At 38.4% G+C, this 24623-nt stretch overlaps 1 protein-coding gene across 1 annotated transcript; it reads left to right on the plus strand.

Moving 5' to 3' along the window:
• The first annotated feature begins 16376 nt into the window (after positions 1-16376).
• LOC115451788 (chaoptin) lies at positions 16377-23525 on the plus strand. Its single transcript, XM_030180166.2, has 6 exons — positions 16377-16448; positions 16588-16777; positions 17118-17253; positions 17919-18029; positions 18672-21652; positions 21921-23525. Exons 1-6 carry the CDS (start codon positions 16377-16379, stop codon positions 22199-22201), a joined length of 3771 nt encoding a protein of 1256 aa, XP_030036026.1. The 3' UTR covers positions 22202-23525.
• Positions 23526-24623: the final 1098 nt, after the last annotated feature.

Here is a 24623-nt window from a genome sequence, read left to right on the forward strand (position 1 = left end):
AACTAGCTCCAATAATATATAATGGATTTTTAGTTTACCCAATGACAGATTTCAAGACAAATTTTAGAGCACTAACTACACTTCTCATAGGTACGTAGCAAGTAAATAAACCGCAACCGTAAGTATAAACCCCACCAGTACGGCATAATATCACGCTCTCTATGGAAATGTTTTCAATTTGGCGCATGTTTCGCTCGTTTAGCTAATGTTTTCCTTTAAAGCCACCGTGGAATCGAGAAGGAGTCTCATGGCGTAACCAAGTTTCCCGTGGATTATAGCGGTAATGAAATTTAAATGATAATAATGTTATCGCGAGCTACAGTTGCTGCATTTTTAAAGTTTAGTTGTAAAAACGAACCCTTCTAGTTTCGTCACATTCTGCAGGTAAAGATAAAGCATTGTTTAGGTTAATTACTGAAAAACCATTATTTGTAAATGTCGATTTTTAATATTGATAATTATGATTATAACAAATTTTTATAACAATATCAGCCCTGTATTATATACTGTCCCATTGTAGGGCACGGGCCTCCTCTACTAATGAGAGGGATAAGGCCTTAGTCCAACACTCTAGCCTAGTGCGAATTGGGAGATTTCACATAACCCTAAAATTGTTATAGAGAACTTCTTAAGTATGCAGGTTTCTTCACGATGTTTTCCTTTACCGTTAAAGCAAGCGAGGTGAGTGCCCTTGGGTTTTGAACCTGCAGACAGACATTCATTTCGACAATACGTTCGAGTGTCAATTAGCCTATCGCTGCTATATATTATAATTATTGATTCCTTATTTTGAATCTCTACTTATTGTTTGCCTGCAACACATGAAGAAAAGAATACAAGGGGTAGCTCTACCTAACAAGTAACATGCAACGAAATTTACAACATTGCGGTCGTCCCTACAACAAATGCTAGTAAAAAGTTTGTAAACAATAAAAAATATGGATGTTTGGTACACGGATAGGATAGATCAAGTAAGAACTTGAATTTTAAAAAGGAATACAACTCAATGAGACTTTCTTACCAGAAAACTTGTGGCCAGATGTCCCAACAAATAGGCACTATAATTATTACCATCTTAAGTTGCAGTATGATACAATAACAGAATTAGGTAATTGTCATTTCTAAATAATTTACGGCATAAAATATAACTGATAACAAAACTGATGCCAAATGAAGGATTCTATTTAAGTAATCTTTCTAACCTCTGTTAGATAGGTATTCATTAACTTCAAACCATTGTTAAGTATTCAGAACCATTCTATTAACGATAAGACCAACAGTATAATTGTTGAATGATTTCAGTCAACTGGTAATACTTAATTTAAAAATAAATTTAAATTAAACTATTTTACGAATTTTATCGCGGTTTTAATATTTTAAATTTCTCCCGACGCGACGTTTCGAAGACTTTGCAGCCTTCATGGTCACGGGGGGGTCACCGTGAAGGCTGCAAAGTCTTCGAAACGTCGGGCGAAAAGTAAAATATTAAAACCACGATAAAATTCGTAAAATAGTTTAATTTAAATTAAAAATAAATATAAAAAAAATAAAAATAAATAGAATATCCCACTCGGATAGTTATCACACTCATTCAACATCCCTATTGTGAGTATTAGTGATAAGGGTTGTGATTAGCTAATAGTCGAGTGGTGTGAGGCAAGTGCAGTGGTGCGGCGGCACGCGACGGCACTCGGCGGCATTCCGCGGCAGATCGCGCGCCACGCGGCCGGCGCTCGCACTCGACTCACTGTCGCGACACTCGAGCTAGTCTCGATCGCGAGTGACATGTAAAGCGCGTTGCTTGCACTCAAACTGCGGGTCTACAAAGACCCTTGGTGATAATATTATAAATGTTCATTTGTTGAAGTCTATACATTAATTTTTTTAAATACTCTGGTGTTATTAAAACTTTCTTCCAATAGTTAAAGGTATGAGTGCAACTAAAACGGTTTAATGTTCGTTTAATTTCGTGAAAGTTGGAGATAGACTAGACGGATATGAGGCTAATGTTGGGTAACAAGCCATGCTGGAAATCGAATTTCAGAAACAAGCAGTTATAGAACCTAGGCGTGAAATAGCCAGCGTAATTTTTTAAAAATATTTCTTGTCATAGAAATTAAATTAATAAGCCGGCAAAAGCATATAGTGAAAGTAGATTATTATTATATTCAATGTAATATACTTAATTATTAATAAAAACATAAAGTAATAATAAAGAATATAACCATATAAAAATGTGGTATGTGATATAAATTATAGCTTCGTTACAACACTCATTGTTTTAGCTTTCACACATATAATTGGCATTCCACTATTTAACATATTCAAATTTCCTTTCGATTTTCAACAGGCTTATTTTAAACGCGTGTTGCAGTGATACGAAGGTTTACTCGCCCGTAAAAGCGTTGGTTAGTTGTTAATTGTGTTTATAGGCTACAGTGGTTGGAACAGTGTGTATAACGGCAACAGCATCTAGTCACTCCGCCAATTGGTCTGTCGAGATGCTGCAAGGCTAGCGTAACACCACGTAAGTACTTTATATGAAGAAATCTTTTTATTAGTGATTTCGCTGCAGTTGTAGGCGATAACGCGGTGTTCCGTTAGGTTTAGATGAAGTTAAAACTAGAAAATAACATGAGATACACCGCGTGGTTAAGCGGTATTTTCCGCCTGCTATACTAAAAGAGTTTCAACTGATTTATAATAATAAGAAAAGATAAAACTGAAAACCTATAGATACCTATCGAATTCATTATAGGGTTAAACTACGTAGATTATCCGATCTCACATCCACACTGCAAATCCGTTAAGCCAGGATCAACAGTGGCACGCATTTTATGACATCTTATACTGAAGCTTGCCAAGTCTCAGGGGACACTAAGATGTCTTTAACTCTTATATTATGAGCTTTTAGATTTGATTCCAGTTATAGAGTTTCTTTCTGCTTTTCTTCTTTGGATAGTCATCACTTAGGTAGCTAGTGAAAGGCTACCAGCCTTGGTTACCTTGGTTAGGGCTCATGTCCTTGCCGGTGAGGATCGCGACGCGTGATCCTTTTATTTCTCCCTATCTGCCAGCCCAGGCAGGCTACTCTGGTTTGTAACTTGTATTCATTATAAATTTTATCCCTAATTTAATAAAGTCCATAATTATAATATACTTATAAGTAATTTTAATTGTTATTTAAAAATAATTATAATTATTAGGTACTCTATATTTACTTTGACGTATCATAAGTGCAACTTTGTTCGCTGACATGATAAATAAAGTATTTTTATTTTTTAATACGAACGCCGGAAGGCACGGAATCGTGTTGTATTAATCGAAATGTAGTATATAATCCTAGGTGTTATTGGGGCTGTATTTGATCATTTATTTAAATACAGGGTACAGGGTTAACGGTATTGTAGGGTACAGTAGATGTCTTAATAGACTTTTTTTTTAAACATGTATCTTTCATTCAGAATGCGGCTTCGCAATGTCTCGGCGGCTGATATGCTTTAACAGCTGTTCTAGTCAAGCGCGCGCGCATCTCTGAATTGCCTACGCGTGCTTATCTCGCTGACGTGATTTTATCAAAGAGCTGCCGATAACCACGGGCTATCGGCTTCACACACGTGACAGTTTTTTCCTATTAAGTATAAGCCCTACCGTGTACTCTTCAGGGATTAAAGTAGCCTATAATTATCTTAATTCAGATCGTAGCCTATCTGAGTGGCAATATGTTATTGTTTAGCGGTTCCTGCGAAACTTCTGATACACATCGAAAACATTTTGAATACAAAAACTCTTATAAGTTAGTATAATATGAATAAGTGTTTTTTCCCAAATGATTCTACTTCTGACGTTTGATTTCTATCGAAATTTTGTTATATCTGTGTTTCGCATTTTGTGTGTGGGGGGGGGGGGGGGTCCGCTATTTGATATGTAATTCGCCCTTCCCCCCGTATGAATAAGATTTGCCGTAATAAACAAAGAGGCATAGTGATAGTAACAGTAACAGTGAACGTGGAGATTCATTTATTGTCCCTTGAAATTTGGGCTAAGATAATCATGTCGTATTTTTAGTTGAGAAGCAATCGTTGTTCATTTAATGCTATGAGTGTTTAAGGCGGAAAAGCTAACTATTTAGAACATTTTCTGCCTTTGCTATACCATCATACTTCTCCTTTTTAATGGTTGGCAGAGATGTATCACACCAGCATTTCGTTTTTTATGTAAGGTTCCATACAACAGAGGGCGACTCTATTGTCACTATATATAACTCCAGACTATGCACATGGGTAGCGGAGGGTCCACATAACGCGATTCCTGCCGGCTTCCCTTTAGTAATTTATGTAAAATCTTGTTATCATTAGTATGATTTGCAGACCGCTTTTAAACAGTTTATTATCTATATCTCGTGTTGGGTACTCGTGTTTACCTTTCGGGAAACTTTTCACCCTTTGCCCACTGCTGCACACGTTAATGACGGTATCAATAATCCCGACCTAGGGATCAAAACTGAGATCTCAGCACGGTAGTCGTAATGCCAGGCACACGACAAAGATCTGAGGTCTGAATCCCAAACGCACGTATGCCCAAACATTTATTTTACAGAAGAACAAAGTTTTCTGATTATCCTGTAAATGTTACCGCATAGTTATCTGTTGATGCAGCTTTTGTTGCTAACTTCACTTTAGACGGAATCCCAAGTAAATAAATATAAATGGGAAGGTTCACAAATATTTATTTTATTATCGTAATTGTCAAAGTTTGTGGAGGTTTTTTGGATACTAAGTTCTTCGATGGCGTAGATGTATTGCTGTGCGGTACGACCACCCCTCTGAGTCCCCGGTTTCGAGTCCCGGCGCAGGAAAAGTGATTTTGTGTTTATCTTCTCAGTACCAGGCCGGAGTTTGGAATTTGTACATAATATGGTGATCGACTCACTCCCTATCACATCACGGAACGAAACACACCGTCGAATTGTGGGGCTTTTATTGCGCCTATCCCTTCGAAGTTAAAAGATATGTGTGAGTCAAAGTTTGTTATTTTTGTATGCTTAGACGTTTAGATGTATCAGGTAAAGTATGTAGTTTCTCTGTGATTTGTTAAAAAAATTGCTAAATAGAAGGCCATAAGAGTTGCCTCAACACCAATGTTATAATTATTACAAACGTAACTTTGACTGATACTGTCAATTAATGGGCGTAAATCGCTAAAGTTGTTTTGATTACCTTAAATAAAATGGAACAAGGAGATTCCTTATTGTGTCTTTTTACTTACTCTAACGTAGTAGATGACTTAGTTTTTCTGTTAAGTTACGGTTAATACTTTTCTTTTATGGTTTAAAAGACATAATATTGTTAGTAGTAAAGTGGACAGGCGACTTGACATACGACTTGATGCAAGTCGCTTTTGACAAGTCCGATCGAAAATAGGAGAGGCAGTTCAGTACTGGATTGATGATGAATTGTTGAGAATTACGTATTTTTTTATCTGTATTTAAGGAGCTAGGTCATCATTTCACGATCATGTCGCCCGGTTCGTTCGCTTTAACAAATGTTCACTCTATTTTCACGATGTTAAAATATATTTTTATTAAACCCCTAGTCCCTTCCGACGCAGGACCGACAACAAACTACAACATTTAACGTTTCGAGTGCCTAGCTGCTACGCTTTGTAATACGTTGTTGCGTTACTACAGCAGGTTTAACACCAGCCAACAAGCCTTATCAATTGTAAAAACCTCCAACGGATTCAACTTCACATATTTCGTCGTTTTATTGTACCATTCGAGGTGTAAAGGCAACCGTAAATCATTGTTAGCTACCATTTAATTGTAAAGAATGGTACCGCAGCGCGTGTGTTCGCCGCGAATGTTCGGGTTTTATGCGGTGTGTAAAAAGTACGTTGTCACCGAAGGAAGGAATAGAAATAAAAATGGTCGCTTAGTTGTTTGACGAAAACATACATAGAAAAAGGTTTGTGTAAAAAGTTTGTAAAATATTTTAACTTAATATAGACATAATGTGAGTTTTTGGATTCGAAATAAGATCTAGGATAGGGTTGCCATTTGTGTCAACTTAAGCGGTAGACTCGGTTCCTATTTTGGATTAATCCTCGAAAACTCATCACAATACGGGATGGATATCGGCTAGATGAAGTGTAGGTGGACTTGTTGCACTTCTGATTAACCCTTAAGCAGTAAAAGTGAACTCGGTGTATAATATAATACGGTTCTATCAGAAGTATTATAAAAATCCACATAGCGTTTATAGTTATTGTAACCTAACAAACAATAGTTAAAGTTAAATAATCATCCTCATCATCATCATCAGCCGCAGAATGACCATGGCTCAACATGGGACTCCCCCATATATTTCTAAATCGACCTATTGGAAGCGATCCACATCCAGCGACGTCCTGCGACTTTAATTAGACCATAATTTATTAGTCCTTAATAATAATAAATAATAATAACAGCCCTGTATTATATATATACTTGCCCACTGCTGAGCACGGGCCTCCTCTACTACTGAGAGGGATAAGCCTTAGTCTACCACGCTGGCCTAGTGCGGATTGGTAGACTACACACACCTTCGAAATTCCTATAGAGAACTTCTCAGATGTCCAGGTTTCCTCACGATGTTTTCCTTCACCATTAAAGCGAACGATAAATTCACAAAGAATACGCACATGATTTTTTTGTAGAAAAGTCAGGTGTGTGCCCTTGGGCTTTGAACCTGCGGACATTATTTTTTTTTTTTTTTATTGCACTTAATATACAAATGTATACAGGCGGACTTAATGCCATAGGCATTCTCTACCAGTCAACCTTAGGGTGGTGCAGAGATAATCAAGGTAGGTGCATCACGGTAATGTGACATTGAGAAAGAAGGTATATATAAAATACCTATAATAACTATAAATACAATATAAGTAACATTGTAACTATCAAAATACATAAAATACATATTATAATTACATAAACATATACGTATAAATATACATATATACATAAGAATATAATGTAATATAATAAGTTAAGGTGGTGATTATTCCGCTTCATTCAGCAGTAACTGTCGAACTCTTTTTGAAGGCAAACCGAGTGGTTGACGATCTGATTTCGGTTGGGAGTGAATTCCATAGAAGAATAGATTGGACAGCGAAAGAACAGTGAGTAAAGTCAGAGCTATGACGTGGGCATTTAAGGAGAAGATTGTTGACATTTGTCTCGGCAGTCCGTTCCACACCCAACTAGGCTATAGCCGCTTACTTATTAGTCCTTAATTAGGTTATATTATTCCAAAAATATTCTTAAAATAATGTAATTCCCAACGTGACCTTTAGCCGCGTAGTCGAAAAATAAACGGTTATTTTATATTAGCCATGGTTTCTCCTACGCACCTGTGGATTTAGAGTGCGGAATATTCCAGAGTATTTGTGCGAACTGAGTACTCAATAGCGGACAGCGGTAGTCGAAAAATAATTATAATTAAGTGTTTACATAAATACTGTTACGCGCCGCTGCTCAAGGCGATGGCATCGGGCGTTTCCGGAAATATTCGGCTGCGCAGGCAGACTGTCAGAAGAGAAGCTATATCACGCGGCGATTATTCTAGTATTCTCTCTGGTTGCACATAGTCTAAATGTTTTTTCCTCAGAACAATGACAAGCATAGAAGGAATCTAAATTACCCTCATATACTTGTCCTTTTTTTCAAATAGGCCAAAACCGTTGAAAAGAACGAGACAAATATTATGTTGCTAAGGTTGGCTTGCGTACACTTTAAAATTATCAAATGGTTACCTTTGGTCCTCTTTATGATGCCGAATTAAAAAGCAAATAAAATGTCAAATGTTCCAACTTGCCAACCTCAAAACAATGTCACAAACGCGCCCACACAATTTAGTTACGTTATACTTCAGCGCGTGCTTTTCAAAAGTGGCTGCATGTTTTGTAATATTTTTGTTGTTAATTCTAATAAATACACAGTGCTGTTTAAGTATAATATAGCCCTACGAACAAGCAATGGCCTGCGTTATTATGGGGTGTAAATCTCATTCTTGTCGTAAAGAAAATGAAACTGAAATCATCAGCTTCCATCGGTGAGTAAACAAAAAACCTAATATATTTGCTTAAACCCTGTACATAAGTGCAAAAGTATTATTAATTAATCTTTATTATGCTGTAGTCATATTATAATCTGCTGTTGGCCATTTGATACAGTAATTATGAAGTATTTTTCATTTTTATCAATTTACGTAGTCGTGTTCAATAGTGTTGTTCTGCATATTCTGTCGATAACATAGATGTTGGTATATTGTAGTTGACTATTTTGCATAAATTGCGTTTTACTTTCAATATACGGTGGTGAAGTGGTAAAAGCCACTTGGAAACCGTGCGCGAAGGCTGGGGGTTGAGGAAACTATCTGATTTTCATAGTGTGTTTCATTGCAGATTCCCCACAGATGATGCTATGAGGCAAAAATGGATCGTTGCCATAGCTCGTCCCAATTGGCATTGAAAAAACAGCACCGTGTTTGCTCTATGCATTTCGACAAAGTTTTATTAACTTTGAAATAAGTTATCAAACATATGTGACATGAATGATACCGCTGTGTTTTAATTTTATTGTCCCATTTTAGTAGCTTCTGTCAAATCGCACCTCTTGGGTATCTTTTAATCCCTAAGAAAGTCAGAAAAGAACAGAAGGCGTACTGGCTTTCTCCTTAACGAAATTCCGGCCGATTTTTTGTTTGTTACTTACAGCGGTTTCCATTCCTTCCGAAATTTCTAAGATTTTCTTAATTTAATAATCTAAATGCTAAACCATTTTTGTGTGAAAGACATTTCGGAAGGCATGGAAACTGCTGTAAATAGCAAATGAAAATTGGATAAAATTTAGCTCGAAGAGAGCCGGTAGTTCTATAGTTTATTGTAATTTAACAGCTTCTTACGAGTGATTTTATATACCCAGACCTCATTTGGTACTTGAATACCAAATTAGGGTTTTGATATCTTTTTTAACCTTTATCTAAAATAGCATTTTGCAACGGTTTGTAGTTGACTGACCGAAAAGTGTTTATTTTAGCAGGTCTGTGAATTTACCATAGCCGATAGACAAAGCATCTATCGATATCGATAAGATGTCAGAAGAGATCGCAACACAATTAAATTTCTTGCTGTCAAAGACAGAGTACACTCAAATGTCATAATGTTACTTCTATGCTTGTCATTATTCTGAGGTTTTTTCCTCAGAACAATGACAAGCATAGAAGTAACATTATGACATTTGAGTATACTCTGTCTTTGACAGCAAGAAATTTAATTGTGTTGCGATCTCTTCTGACATCTTATCGATATCGATAGATGCTTTGTCTATCGGCTATGGTAAATTCACAGACCTGCTAAAATAAACACTTTTCGGTCCGTCAACTACAAACCGTTGAAAATGCTATTTTAGATAAAGGTTAAAAAAAAGATATCAAAACCCTAATTTGGTATTCAAGTACCAAATGAGGTCTGGGTATATAAAATCACTCGTTAAGAAGCTGTTAAATTACAATAAACTATAGAACTACCGGCTCTCTTCGAAAAATTTTATCCAATGTTCATTTGCTATTTACAGCAGTTTCCATGTCTTCCGAAACGTCATTCACACAAAAATGGTTTAGCATTTAGATTATTAAATTAAGAAAATCTTAGAAATTTCGGAAGGAATGGAAACCGCTGTAAGTAACAAACAAGAAATCGGCCGGAATTTCGTTTAGGAGAAAGCCAGTACGCCTTCTGTTCTTTTCTGACTTTCTTAGGGATTAAAAGATACCCAAGAGGTGTGATTTGACAGAAGCTACTAAAATGGGACAATAAAATTAAAACACAGCGGTATCATTCATGTCACATATGTTTGATAACTTATTTCAATGTTAATAAAACTTTGTCGAAATGCTTAGAGCAAACACGGTGCTGTTTTTTCAATGCCAATTGGGACGAGCTCTGGCAACGATCCATTTTGCCTCATAGCATCATCTGTGGGGAATCTGCAATGAAACACACTATGAAAATCAGATAGTTTCCTCAACCCCCAGCCTTCGCGCACGGTTTCCAAGTGGCTTTTACCAATTCACCACCGTATATTGAAAGTAAAACGCAATTTATGCAAAATAGTCAACTACAATATATTAACATCTATGTTATTGACAGAATATGCAGAACAACACTATTGAACACGACTACGTAAATTGATAAAAATGAAAAATACTTAATAATTACTGTATCGAATGGCCAACAGCAGATTATAATATGACTACAGCATAATAAAGATTAATTAATGATACTTTTTGCACTTATGTACAGGGTTTAAGCAAATATATTAGGTTTTTTGTTTACTCACCGATGGAAGCTGATGATTTCAGTTTCATTGTCTTTACGACAAGAATGAGATTTACACCCCATAATAACGCAGGCCATTGCTTGTTCGTAGGGCTATATTATACTTAAACAGCACTGTGTATTTATTAAAATTAACAACAAAAATATTACAAAACATGTAGCCACTTTTGAAATGCACGCGCTGAAGTATAACGTAACTAAATTGTGTGGGCGCGTTTGTGACATTGTTTTGAGGTTGGCGAGTTGGAACATTTGACATTTTATTTGCTTTTTAATTCGGCATCATAAAGAGGACCAAAGGTAACCATTTGATAATTTTAAAGTGTACGCAAGCCGACCTTAGCAACATAATATTTATCTCGTTCTTTTCAACGGTTTTGGCCTATTTGAAAAAAAGGACAAGTATATGAGGGTAATTTAGATTCCTTCTATGCTTGTTCTTGTTCTGAGGTTTTTTCTGTAATTATTGCGAATATAATGTTTAATACTATAAGAAGCGCGTTTCCAAATATAGATATTAGACCCTAAGCCCTAGAGTTTATAACTAGGATCGTATTAATGGATGCAACAGTTTTGCTCTGCAGTGCGATATCAGGTCAAATTAGTATCAGCATCTTAAGATAGTGACTATTTAAAGTAATTAAACCCATATTAACATCAGCTCAATTTCCAGATAGGGCGAACACTGAAAAACCCAATATCACTGTCTAGGATCAGTATCCGGGACCTCAGAGTGGTACTGAGCACGTAATACAACTACACCGAAGAAGTTTTCTGAATCCTGCTATAATAATATCAAAACATAGTTAAATATTGGAATTAACACAGTGGAGTTTGTTAATTTGTTTGCACATTACATCGACTGACTGGTTTGGGTGTAGATTTCATAATTACGTTGAAACATTACAAATAATATATACCTACATTCATGCCTTTTATCCCCGAATGGGTAGGCAGAGGCGCAATACTATATATATACACATAACTTTAAAAAAGTCAAAGATGCGTGATCTTGTGGAACCTGTGGACATTCATAAACCCTATCTTTTCTAAAAAGTTATGTGTGTATTCTTTATGAATTATCGCTTGTTTTAACGGTGAAGGAAACTATCACGAGGAAACCTGTTTACCTGAGAATATCTCCAAAATGACCCTATATGATACCATTCTGTATTATAATATACTGTCCCATTGCTGGTCATGTCTTTCCTACTAAGATGGTCTACGCTAAGCAATAAGGCACCTTTGTATTACTAGATACCAATATTACGTGCGAAAGTTTGTGATCAAGTTTTTGTAGAGTAAGTTTTGTTCGACAACTGATGAAGAACAAGTGACCTTTCTAGAAAGTTCTCGTTTACTTTTTCTCTATAACAAGTGGCCTATATGTACATTTAGGACAGACTTTATCGATGTGCCAAATTTCTTTCAAATTCGTTCACCGGTATTTTCGATATCTACAAATATCTTAAACAAATTTTTGAATTTATTACAATTAAGAAAATAAAGATATACTCATAACAGGAAATGTATATTATCTCTACTTCTATATTATTATATAAAGCTGAAGAGTTTTTTTGTCTGATCGCGCTAATCTCAAGAACTAATGGTTCGAATTGAAAAAATCATTTTACGGGAAGGCTATATAATATCACGCTCTAAGCAATAGGAGCATCAATGAAAATGTTGCAAAAACAGGGAAATTTTATTCAAATTAAAATAATTATAAAACTAATCCGTCCCCGCCGTATCTGTATGCCTGTCTGAACGCGATAAACCCAAAAACTACCCAATGGATTTTGATGAAATTTGGCATGGAGATAGTTTTCTGGGAAGGACATATGGTACTTTTTATGCCGGGAATATATATAACGGGACTTTTATTCTGGCAAACTTCTTCACGTAGGTGGAGCCGCTAGAAAAAGCTAGTAATTTTATATATTACGTTACATAATGTCTTAATGTAATAAATGCGTGGGAGAACTTTTGTGCTGCATTGGGCATTGGCGAATAATTCGTGCACAATTATACAAATGAGTAACGGTTATACCCGAGCAAGCTGTTTACACCCTCGTATTCGTGACTATTCGTCAGCGTTGCCTGACGCCCCGACGTTGGCGAGACGTCCCGATTTTTAAATCACAATTGAATGCCCGCGCGGGACAGGTTTAGTCCCGCTTTCGGGATAACTCGACGGTGCGTGCTGAGAAAGCGCGCGGGCGGGAGAGCGAGTGGTGCGGTGCGTCACGAATAACAATCTGAGACAAATACCTATACAATTTTTTTTAATGCTTGTGACTATTATATTTTGAAACACAAATTTTTTCTCATTAATAAAACCCTTTTTTTTTATTAAAATATACATATTTCTATAGCCATTTTTGCTATATATTGTCACGTAAACGTAATTTAATGCTCAAATAAAAAGTTTTATATTTATAAACTTCTGATTATAATATACTCTTTTTATTATGTCCCGCTTTCGACGAAAGAATCCCGCTTTTTTTCACTCAATGTTTCTAAATTCTGACTTGGTAAAAAAATATCTGGCAACGCTGCTATTCGTCTACATTCGTCAAGTTTCAAGGGTTAAACATAACGTCCGTCAATTATTCGAGTGGTAGACGAAAATCAATCAATTAAAAGTAGCGGTAGTATTGTCAGTTATCGCGATGATGCAGTGATGGAGTTGCTGTCAAACGGGGCGTACAGCAAGATTGATCGTGGTAGTGATGCGACACTCAAACTGCAATGACGAATGGGACTTTATAATTATGGTGACATAGTTTATTTTACAAGGAGCAGGCACGGTATTGTGTAGGCAGTTGTTACACCACCAGGCGATCGTTTTCCTACTCGTTATTCAATTATTTATCGCCTTCGTTGTGTGTAATTAAAATTAGAGTCCTGCAAAGGTCAAGTAATATAATAATATCAGCCCTGTATTATATACTGTTCCACTGTTGGGCACGGGCCTCCTCTACTACTGAGAGGGATTAGACCTTAGTCCACCACGCTTGCCTAGTGTGGATTGGTAGACTTCACATACCCTCAAAATTCTTATAGAGGACTTCTCAGGTATGATAGTTTCTTCACGATGATTTCCTTCACCGTTAAAGCAAGCGATAATTTACAAAGAATATACACATAATTTTTAGAAAAGTCAGAGATGTGTGCCCTTAGGCTTTGAACCTATAGGCATTCGTCTCGGCAGTTCGTTCTAAATCTTACACAGATCTTACATAGAGGCTGCTAAGGTCTATATTTGTTTAATTAAAGGAGTAGATCGTTCAAGATTTCAATGAAATTTGGTACTCAGATAACAGAATCAACTTACGTAGTTTGCATTTATTACTGTGGAAATGTACATTGAATTTTCTAGAAGAAATTATTCAAACTATAAAATACTTTAAAACCATTTTATATTTCACTCCGCACTACATTTATCGTGTACATATCAGATCGGTATTGGCTTATATATAACTAATGTCCGTCGACCCCGCATCGCCAATTTCGCTCAAAAGCAATAAACAAATTTGAATTCCAGTTCTCTCATTAACCTTTCCATTGTTATTAGGCGACCGACCCCTGTCAACCTGACCCCGCTTCCCCTGCCGGTGTGGCTTGTTACGGTACACGCAAAGGCCAGGGTAATAGGGCTGTCGTCCGAGTTTCATGGATGTGTCTTAGTTTGTGCGTCCGAGGGCTTCTTGTTTTTATTTATATTAGCTCGGCAACGTGGCTTTACTGCACCTGATATTCAGCGAAGTGAAACCCATAGAAAGTGCTGAACGACCAAAGATACAAGCACCTCTGGACGGTTGGCACAGTCATGCCTGCCTGTACAATTGCACGTTTAGAAACAGTATTTAGGTAAAAGTGTTGAGATCTGGATTTTTTTTCTGTTAATAGATGCTAAGTTATGTCAGGGCAAACATTGACGATTATTTATGGAACTACTGATATAATTTTAAAAATGTTTAAATAAGCAATAATAAAATACAGGTACCAAATTTTCATGAAATTTCTAATTTATATGATAGATTTATTTGGAAAGAAGGTATTATTCCTTAACAATTTTAGCATTCACATTCGTAAATATGGTATAGTAAAATAATACTTTGATATTAAATACCCCTTCTTGAAAAAACATCACATGACTAGAACCGCGAGCTAAAGTATATATTCAGAGCGGTAGCACCGATCCTTTGTATTTCCGTAATTTATTACTGGGCGCTGCGGGCGGGTTTTAAAGGTCGACACTTTTATTAAACAGAGAAGCAGGTGATATAGCCATATGGGTGAATATAGAAAGGTGATATCCACATACATACAGCAGGAGTACTATTGACATTATATAGGTACTATAATAAGACATACAGAGATTGTGATATGTTTAATAATTGATAACACTGTAGAAAGAAGAAGAAGGACTATGCGACCAAAAATATTGTCTTTGTAGCGACGTATAGTTAGTTGCCACTGTTGAGGAATAGATGGTGCGTTCTTATACTGAAGGGATCGCTTTCCTAGTTCCCCTTCTCCAATCGGGCAGATGTTGCGCCTTACTGACCGAGATCTTCCTATTGAGGAACGTAATCATCTGTTCTTCTACAGTGGCGGATACCTATACGTCGTTAGATCTTCTTTAGGTTTATAGCTTCGAGATTATCTTTAGACCGCACGAAAGCTTCACATTTTTCGCTTTTACACTTGTATGTTACATGACAGCTAGAAAAGAATACAGAACAGAAATTTTAGCTTTAAAACTAATATGACTTAGCATTAACATCTCAAGGATTAAAATGCAATTTCTAAATGCCAAATGAATTATACGTTAGAAAACTAAATTGTTAAATGTTTATGACGAAGTTAATACAGACATAGATCCAAACAATCCGTCGAAACATAACTCTGTGTCAATACAAGAGAAGTTGTTCACAGCCTCTGTTGCACTGAACAACTTGAACAATAGGTTAATTATCGGTGCTTCAGTTGTACGTCTGCCTCACCGCACACTGCACATCGGTTGGAAACTCTATGGACTCGGAATGTATGGAATTGTGGGTCATTGGAATATTCGTCAATCATCAGGCTGGAAAAGTTGTAATGTTTTTAATTGGTTGGTGATAGAATATATTTTGTATCTACCCAAATATCGACTACCGTACACAATATATGGCCGCCATAGTGGCCCTCCTAAGTGTATCGCGTTCCGGGATCAGCCTGTGTATATCCGCTTTAAATAGGCCGGCATAATTGTTTGACTGCCGAGGGGTAATCATCTCTCGTCAGTCAACATTCTATTGAACCCTAGTCCATTAACCAGATCAGGTGCAGTGGGTCAATTTGCCGTGCACGTAAAAAAATAGATAATATTGTGTAATTTTAATAAAATCGCAAGTGTAGTTTCACGACTTAATGGTATAATTTGACGACCTTACAGTGGCGAAGAGTGAAATTTTCCAAAAGGGAACCCAACACAACATATAATTAGGTACTAATATGTACGAATGCGACGTGCAAATCGTTCTAATGATAATTAGATTTTATTTAAATTAGTGAAGGGAATATGGCCCTTTCGCCGCTGAGCTTATGTATTTGAAAATTATTTTTATTTTAAAATAAAAGAGAACATATAATATCATATATATATATATATATATATATATATATATATGGCTTTAGCACTGATAATCTTAATTTACACAATAAATAATAAATGCCTCCAGAACATTTTCCGCGAATTACATTTTGAAGCTATAGTTATTGTGTTACGAGTTAGGTTTAAGTAAATGTTTGATTTTGATATGTCTCAGTATATTTACGCTATTGATATAATGGGCGTTGACAGTGAGTAGTAGACCTTAGTGTGGTCGTATCATTAGAAATCGAACAATGAGAATCCGTGGCGAAACGCTGACCTGAAAGAAAATGAACAAGAATTATGAAACGTGTCATTTAATTGAAATCTAAATTAATTTAAATAGATTCTGATGCCTGGAAATTGTGTTTATAATATTAAATGTGGAGACTATCCCGCCTTCACACCCTCCACTGCTACTTCTGTAAGCCAGGCTCAGCATTATATGACACCAAGCGGTTAAGGTCGCCAAGTTACTGGCACTAATTAGTCTTAACTCGCAATGAAAATAAGCAATTAAAAGGATAGGGAGGAGTTGAAAATGTATTTTTGTCTATGTTTAGGCGGGCCCGGCGATGCGGCGCGTGCCCCGCGCGGAGGGCGCGTGGGGGGCGCTGTCGGCGCTGGCGCTGCTTGTGCTGGCGAGTCCGGCCGCCGCGCCGCCCCGCCCCTGCCCCCGCAACGCCCTCTGCCACTGCCGCGAAGACCACTTCGCCTGCAACTACGTGCCCTTCCACCGATTTCCTGAGACAGGTATAACTTGGCTTGAGTGTTTGTGACTTCAAAGCAGTACGGTCTTATGCAAGAGTCACTGGACTAGATTAAACTTTTGAGAATGCGAACTGGTGTAATCAATACAGTCGGGTTACGAACACTCAAATGTAAATTTAATTTTTTTTTATAGAATTAAATGTTACTAAACTACATTAAATGTAGACAAGGTCTGAATCTGAACGTTCTTTGAAGTAATCTGTGCTTGTAGTATTTCTGTGCAGTGTTCTCACGACTCACCTACATTTCGATAGGATTTCGACTTTGTAGTTATAGACATTATAACTATAAACAAATAGTGAAGGTAGAGATGTGAATGCAGACGGCGGTGTGTGGCACGTGTCGGTGTCAGAAGCCCGGCTCGGCTCGCTGGGAGAGGCGGCGCTGGACGGTCGACGGCTGCGGACCCTCGTGCTGGTCGCGTCACGCCTGCACCACATCGAATCTGGCGCGCTTGCGTAAGATAATGCCTTTATACACAGTGGAGATTAAATTGTTTTTTTGAAATATACGACGTTGGTAAACGACATAGATGAATTCTGTAGCATTTCAAAGCAAAAGAATATAATTTACGACGATCAGCGAAGTCTGATTTTCTGATGTGAAATTTACTTAATTTCGCTATTTATATGTTTATCTTTTTTGTATTTTGGATTGTATTTTCAATTCCACTCTGTAGAACAAGAGGGCAGTAAGAGAGAGAGAGAGTGAGAGAGAGAAGTAGCAGTAGAGTTGGTCTGATAGTAAATTATTGTTTCTGAAATTAAACTAATTTTCGGATTCTATCGCGGTAATTAGTGTTTTATTTTCTCCCGACGTTATTGTTTCTGGTTATGAATATCTAAAGCCAAAAGTAGCATGTGTTTTTTTATTGCCATATTCTCCTTATTTCATGGCCAGATACCTAACTATTTTCTAAGGGAAGGGTAGTGGCAGTTGCATGAATACAAGTTTATTGACTCCATTATTTCGGTTTTCTGAACTTAGTACTAAATAAAATAAAAAAAAAATATTTTGCGTAATTTTTTTTTACGATTATAAGATTTGGTGTATACTTTTAAGTATAGTAATACTTGTGTTAGGAGAGTATATACTCTAGCTGTGTTCATTGTTTTGTCTCCAGGTCGATGGTGGCAACGTTGGCGTCTCTTGACCTAGGCTACAACGAGTTCACTGAGGTACCAATAGAAGCACTTCGGGAACTGAAGGTGCTCAATTGGCTCAATCTGCAGAAGTAAGTATTAGTACTAATGCCTGTATATTTTAAAGGATCAGTACATTAGCTGCTTATTTTAGGCGGCCGGATTGCATTGTTATTTATATTGTTAATGTTAATATTCAATTAATTTCTCCTCATATTCGGTAACTGTAGTAACTTGTTTTAGGGAAGTTAATATAACTCCATGTTCTTATTTTAAATTCTTTTTATTTTAAATTCTATTTAATTTGATTTTCAATTCTTTAAACGGAGGTGATTAATGTTTTTCATTCGGAGGATGTTATCTGAAATAAATTATATTAATAATAATTACATAATGATTTATTATGTTTATGCGAATGTTAAATTACGAAATAAAAGCATATTTTGGATTTTATGGCGTTTTTTTTTTATATACAAAAAGTATAATTGTAAAATTTAGGTATATGTTGCAACATTGACTTTTCGGACGTCTTTCGTGAGCCCCATCACCGTGAATCTTACAAAATCTTCGAAACGTTAGGAGATTATTATAATATAAAACAAAAACGCGATAAAATCTGAACACTAGTTATATTTCGAAATAATTACATATCTATTGTACTTTCGCTCTGTACTAGCACACTCCTTTGACTGGATGTTGGCAGTGGTACACTAACCAGCTCTTTTTTGTTGCAGTAACTATATCAGTGACTTGGAGATGAACATGGATTGGGGTTTCCTGGGAGACTCTTTGACCAGTCTCTCTCTTAGCAATAACCATCTGTGCGTGTTGAGCGCCGGAGCCCTCTCTTCCTTGCGGCACCTAGTCCAGCTCGATTTAGACGGGAATCGCCTTCACATGATCGTGGCTGATGCTTTCCCTGCATCTCTGGTGTTGCTGCGTGTGTCAGACAACCTTATGACGCAGCTTCCGTGTCCAGCTTTATCTCTTCTACCACGACTCAAACATCTCCATATCCGCAATAATATGTTGCGGTCAACGCTCAACCGAACCTGCAGAGGAGACCACCCCAAGATAGACTCCCTAGATTTAAGCCACAATGAGTTAGACGATAGTTTTGTGTTGGACTTCCAACATCGACTGCAGCTGAAGCAGCTGATCCTGGATCTGAACGAGTTTACAGCTGTACCACCGTTCGTTTCAGAGAGCGGACGACTTGAGAGGCTCTCGTTGTCGTATAACCGGTTGACTCATGTGTCAGATGCTGTGGTGCATGCGCTCAAGCGCGACCTGGAGCGGCTGGACCTCGATCATAATGAACTTAGCACGCTGCCGACCAGCTTTAAAGAAATGTTGCGGTTGAAATACTTGTCGCTCGCGTACAATCGTCTAGAAGAAGTTAAGGAATTACCACCTCGGTTGAATTCGCTCTCAGTAGCCGGCAATTACTTGTTGACATTTCCAGAGGCTTTGCGGCACTTGGCACCTGCAACGCTGGGCTACCTCGACGTGGGGTATAATCAGATCTCGGTGGTGTCTGCGGACATGTTTGGCGCATGGTCTGAAGCGCTAGTGACACTTAATTTAAAAGGGAATCGCATTACTCAATTAAGCGCCGACGCATTCCCGTCGACTTTACCATTACGCGAACTTGTGTTGAGCTTCAACGACTTGTATTACGTAGAACGTGACGCATTCGCTAACTTGACTGCTTTGCAGATGCTAGAGTTATCTTCGACGCTGTTTAGCGGCGAGTTTCCCGTCGCTTCCCACTCCCACCAGCTTAGCTGGCTAAGCTTAGATAATAACAACGTCCACTACATATCATCGGAGAATCTACTCGGTTTTCCTTCCCTAGAGTATCTCAATTTAGATTTCAATAAAATAATAGAGTTTCCGAGCGAAACCGTCGCGACCAATCGCTCGTATAGACTGAAAGAACTGAGACTGTCTTATAATTATGTAAATAAAATTAATTCTGAGTTTTTGATGGAGCTGACGGAGCTGCAGACGCTCGACCTGTCATATAACCGTGTGCGGAACATCAGCGAGAATTGTTTCTACAACTTGCATAGCTTGGCGTATCTAAACATCGCGGGCAACTCGCTCGAAACAGTTGGTGAACGCGCCTTCCGCCACTTGCCCCGGCTCGAGGCGCTCGATATGCAAGAAAACAATTTAGTGGAGTTCTCTACTGAATATTTCGAAAACGTTTCTAGCAAAGACATCGACTTCTCGGTGAACGTGAGTCATAATCGAGTGTCTTCCCTTATCGGTGGTCCCGATACACATATAAACGTTTTGGATCTCTCACATAACCTCCTGGACACGTTGTCGAGAGCTTTCTTCGACTCAGTTGGCTCTAAAATAAGACAAATAATATTATCACATAATAAACTGACGCACATTGACAATGCGGGGTTTGGTATGCTGCCAAAATTAGAAGTCCTGAGCCTTCATGATAACTACATCAGTTTGATTAAGAAGAAGGCGTTCGCGGAGACGCCTTCGCTGCAGATACTGGATTTGTCGCACAACAAGTTAGGCCAGCTCGCCGTCGAGCAGTTTCACAACATGCGGCGACTGCGTCATTTGCGACTCGACTCGAATGAGTTGCGATCGTTGCCCCGCGACGTTTTCAAGAACACTGTGCTCGAGCACCTCGACCTGAGCGACAACCAGCTGACGATATTCCCGAGCAGCGCCCTTGCGCAGGTTGGCTTCACGCTAAGACGGCTCGAGCTAGCACGCAACCGGCTCGAGTACCTGGACGCGGCCATGTTCCACGCCACCGCCTTCCTGCACGAGCTGAGTCTCGCGCGCAATGCTCTCACAGTGCTATCGGACAACACCTTCGCGGGATTGGCGCGTTTGCGCCGACTCGACCTCTCTCATAATACGATCAAGGCGAACTTTAAGGAGCTGTTTCATAATGTGCCACGGCTGCGTCGACTGGCTTTAGCCGACACCGGCTTAAGGGCGGTGCCACACTTGCCTCTCGCAAATCTGACAGAGCTCGACTTGGCTGGTAACCATATTGCGTCGTACCGCGAGGCTGATGTGCGCCGGCTGGGAAACGTGCGCGCTTTGGATCTGACACGCAACAGGTTTACGTCGTTACAACCTGCCATGTGGGCAGCTTTGCCGCGCCTTGCTTCCCTCGACGTCTCTCATAATCCTATCGTGCGAGTTACGCGCGGTTCATTCGAGGGTCTCGACCGGCTGGTGCGCCTGCGCATGGAACATCTCCGCCAGTTAGAAACGGTGGAACCGCGCGCGTTTCGTACTTTAGTTTCATTGCGATCTTTGTCTTTGGAATCGCCGGTGGGCACCAGGAGGATGGAAACCTCTTTAGCGGATATAGCAGGCTCCACGCCCGCATTGGAGTCACTGTCTGTACATGTGATGGAGAGTGCTTTAGACGCTCAGCTACACGGATTACGTGCGAAGAAGCTGCGCGCGCTGGAGGTGCGCGGGGTAGCGTTGCGGCGGGTATCAGCGCATGCGTTCATCTCGCTGGGGCGGCAGCGGGCGCTGGCATTGCGCGTGACGGGCACGAGCGTAGCGGCATTGCCTGCCGGCGTGGTCCGCCCGCTGGCGCACGTGCCGCACCTCGCGCTCGACCTCAGCGACAACCGGCTCGTCGCTTTTGGACCCGCCACGCTCTACCCCAATTTGACCGGCTGGAATCGACTCGCCACTAAGTTGTTACCGGGTGAGTAACTTACATATTTTATTCATGGTATTTTCTTTTTTAATTATAGTTAATCGTGAGAACAAATTTTGCAGTGCCATCTAGAGTAATCAATCAGATCCGTATGATTTGATATTACGTTTACTTCCCTACAACTACATAATGCTCTTTTGTCTACACTTATAATAGAATAGGGCAGTTATTCACACCGCGGTGGTACACAGTATACAACTAACCATTTAATGACTAACATGTAGAAACGATTGCGCAACCGATTTTTTCTGTGTAGGCGGTCTGGTGGTATCAGGCAACCCATTGCGCTGCGGGTGCGCAGTATCATGGGTGGGGGCGTGGCTGCGGCGCTGGACTGCAGAGGTAGGGGGCTGGGGTGGTGGTGCGCGGGCGGCGGCACGACGCAGCACCTGTCGTGCAGGCGCCGTGTCGTTGCCTTTGCTGGCGCTTGATGCAGACGAAGCGGAGTGCCACGCGAGCGCGTTGTCGAGCCGAGCCGCGCGCCGCACGCCGCTGCGACCGTTCCTCTGGCTCGTTCTGCTCTACTCGCTCAGTTAGTGTCCGTGCTCAGTGTAATACATTAAGGCAAGTTGCTGAATGGGGCGTCGAAGTGGAAAATGTATTTTGAACGCACAGAAATAAGTCTTGTCATTGCGTAGCCTCGTTTGATTTATAACCAATATTTCAGCTGTATGAAAATACTTAAGCGTTTGTTTTATGCCAAACAACAAAAAATGTGTTGTATCCACACTTTGACTCACCATTGCAGCAATCGGCTTTAATTGCCAGTGATTTTAAAAGTGTTTTAGATTATCACTTTAAACATTATTTGTACATTGAAGTGCTCGTGTGTTAAATGTTGCACGAACAAGGTGTTGGAAGAGGGATGTCTACTATGAACAATAACAACGAATTTTGTTACTATTTAAAATGTTTTTATCACCTTTGTAAATGTATCTGTAAATAAACAGAGACCAATAATCTTTAAGACGCTATATATACATACAATAGTCTTTATAGTGTGCATCCGAATGGGTGCTTTTGATTTTCGATGGAGAAAGTCAGGAATTTCTTGTAGTAGTTTCAATAATATAACAAAAGTACATAAGCATAATTCAGGGGGAGGGGCAATTGATTTCCCGCCATTTTTTGCGGCCGCCAATGCCCATCGATCTTATGTTAAAATGCCATGTGTCAGGGGGCTACAAAGAATCAGTAAAAGACTCAGGCACGAGACAAATATTTATGAATCAGACATACTTAGAAGGAAAGGCAGGTAAAAATGAGGCACTGTATTACTCAAGAAATACTGAATGCTCCCTCATGTAAATTAATATTACTTTTTCTTTTGACATTATATTTTCGTTATTTCTTTCAAATATTTCTCTCGTGTCGCGAATGGGGTTGTAATATGGCGTCTTTTAGATTTATTAGTCTGTGATATTCAATGATGAGAGGAAGGCCCGTAGTCAGACTGATTTGGGTGGTCAGTAACCCTCCAAGGTGATCCGATATGTTGATTTTCTTTATTGGTTAGACAGGAGATAGTGCGACGAAAACATATTCTATATCATTTTGTCTATTTCCAAGAATACAAATTGTCTTAAATGGCATTAGTCTTGCTCTTACTTTACAGATGGTTACTAAAATATCTTGGGGGTCAACGTACGAAAAAACTAATTTGTTTTCTTAAAAACCCTTATTATATCGAAGAGAATTTTTATAGATTATGATTATTAATTACAAAATTACTACTAACGTATATTATTCCACAAATATTTCTGGATACGGGCCTGAGTGTAAATATGTGGACAGATGTACACTGTGTGTTGTCGCGGGACTACGATGTACTGCCGGAGTTATTAAATTATTTTTATAATGATTGATATTTTCATTTACCTCAAGATTATCCAAAGATATCTTTCGACTTACAGCCATTTTATAAATGATCCCAATCTCAATCTTCGATCCGATTCCAAATGAACCATTTAAAATGACTCATTTGTAAGTATGTCAAAAAACTTTGCTCTGATTGGTCTATTTTTTAATAGTTCGAAAAATCAGGATCGTTTATTAAATATGGCGGATATTTGAATCGTTATAATTAGAAATTAATTTCCAGGTGACGTCATGTTATAGACATGAAATGTTAGGTGTTATTTCTAAAGTGTAAGGCTTCATTGACACAGATTAATTATCGCTTGCAATAATAGCGTAGTTTCCTATGTTTGATTTTGTACATTATTTTATATTTAACAAAAAGTAAAAGAGAAATTCTTCTGTGAAATAAGCATCAAAATTGGTTGAATAAGAAAATAGTAATTTAAACTTGAAATATTGTTGTGAGCAAAAGTAAAAACGTGTTAGTTTTATCGTGCTATCTTCTTCTTACACGTGTAGCGTTATGGCCGATGACATTCGGTGACGTCACAGTTTACTATAATAACTGATATATGATAGCGTCCACCCCTATAAAATTTTAAAGCAATATTCTTTTTATTGTACGCAAATATTATTTAAAAATGTTACCCCGTCGGAATGGCGAGGAATTCCTCGACCGCGTTGACGTATACGAGTCTTTGACACATATTAAAAAACGATTATTGCTTGAAATAGTTCTATCTTAATTAAGCTTACATCAAACGGCGATAACTAAATAAATAGAAGTTTATTATTGGAACAAATATACAGGAAATAAAAACATAAAAACTCCTATTCAGATGCCGCACACTTGTGTGTGTTTACACACAAATAAACACCACCAAAAAGCAATACTTTAGCGCCGGTTTTAATGAGATGCCCATGCGACATACAGTCATCAAAAATGCAATGTGTGTTCTCAGTCCACCATTCTTATTTCCTCCAATGTACCTAGCTTAATTAAAAAATAAAAAGAATTTGATTCGAGCAGTTTAGAAAATAAAAACTCTCGGTTTATGTAAAAGAACCACCGGTAAAACATCATTAATAACGTCCAAAT

The sequence above is a fragment of the Manduca sexta genome, chromosome 12 (genome assembly GCF_014839805.1).
Source record: "Manduca sexta isolate Smith_Timp_Sample1 chromosome 12, JHU_Msex_v1.0, whole genome shotgun sequence".
In the NCBI taxonomy this organism is placed as follows: Eukaryota; Metazoa; Arthropoda; class Insecta; order Lepidoptera; family Sphingidae; genus Manduca; species Manduca sexta.

Bases quoted from the DNA above. Each gene is read 5' to 3' on its own strand.
- LOC115451788 (XM_030180166.2), top strand. From the start codon at position 16,377: ATGCCTGGAAATTGTGTTTATAATATTAAATGTGGAGACTATCCCGCC. The intron at 16,449-16,587 runs GTAAGCCAGGCT...GTCTATGTTTAG, and splicing joins CACCCTCCACTGCTACTTCT to GCGGGCCCGGCGATGCGGCG. The intron at 18,030-18,671 runs GTAAGTATTAGT...TTTTTGTTGCAG, and splicing joins AATTGGCTCAATCTGCAGAA to TAACTATATCAGTGACTTGG.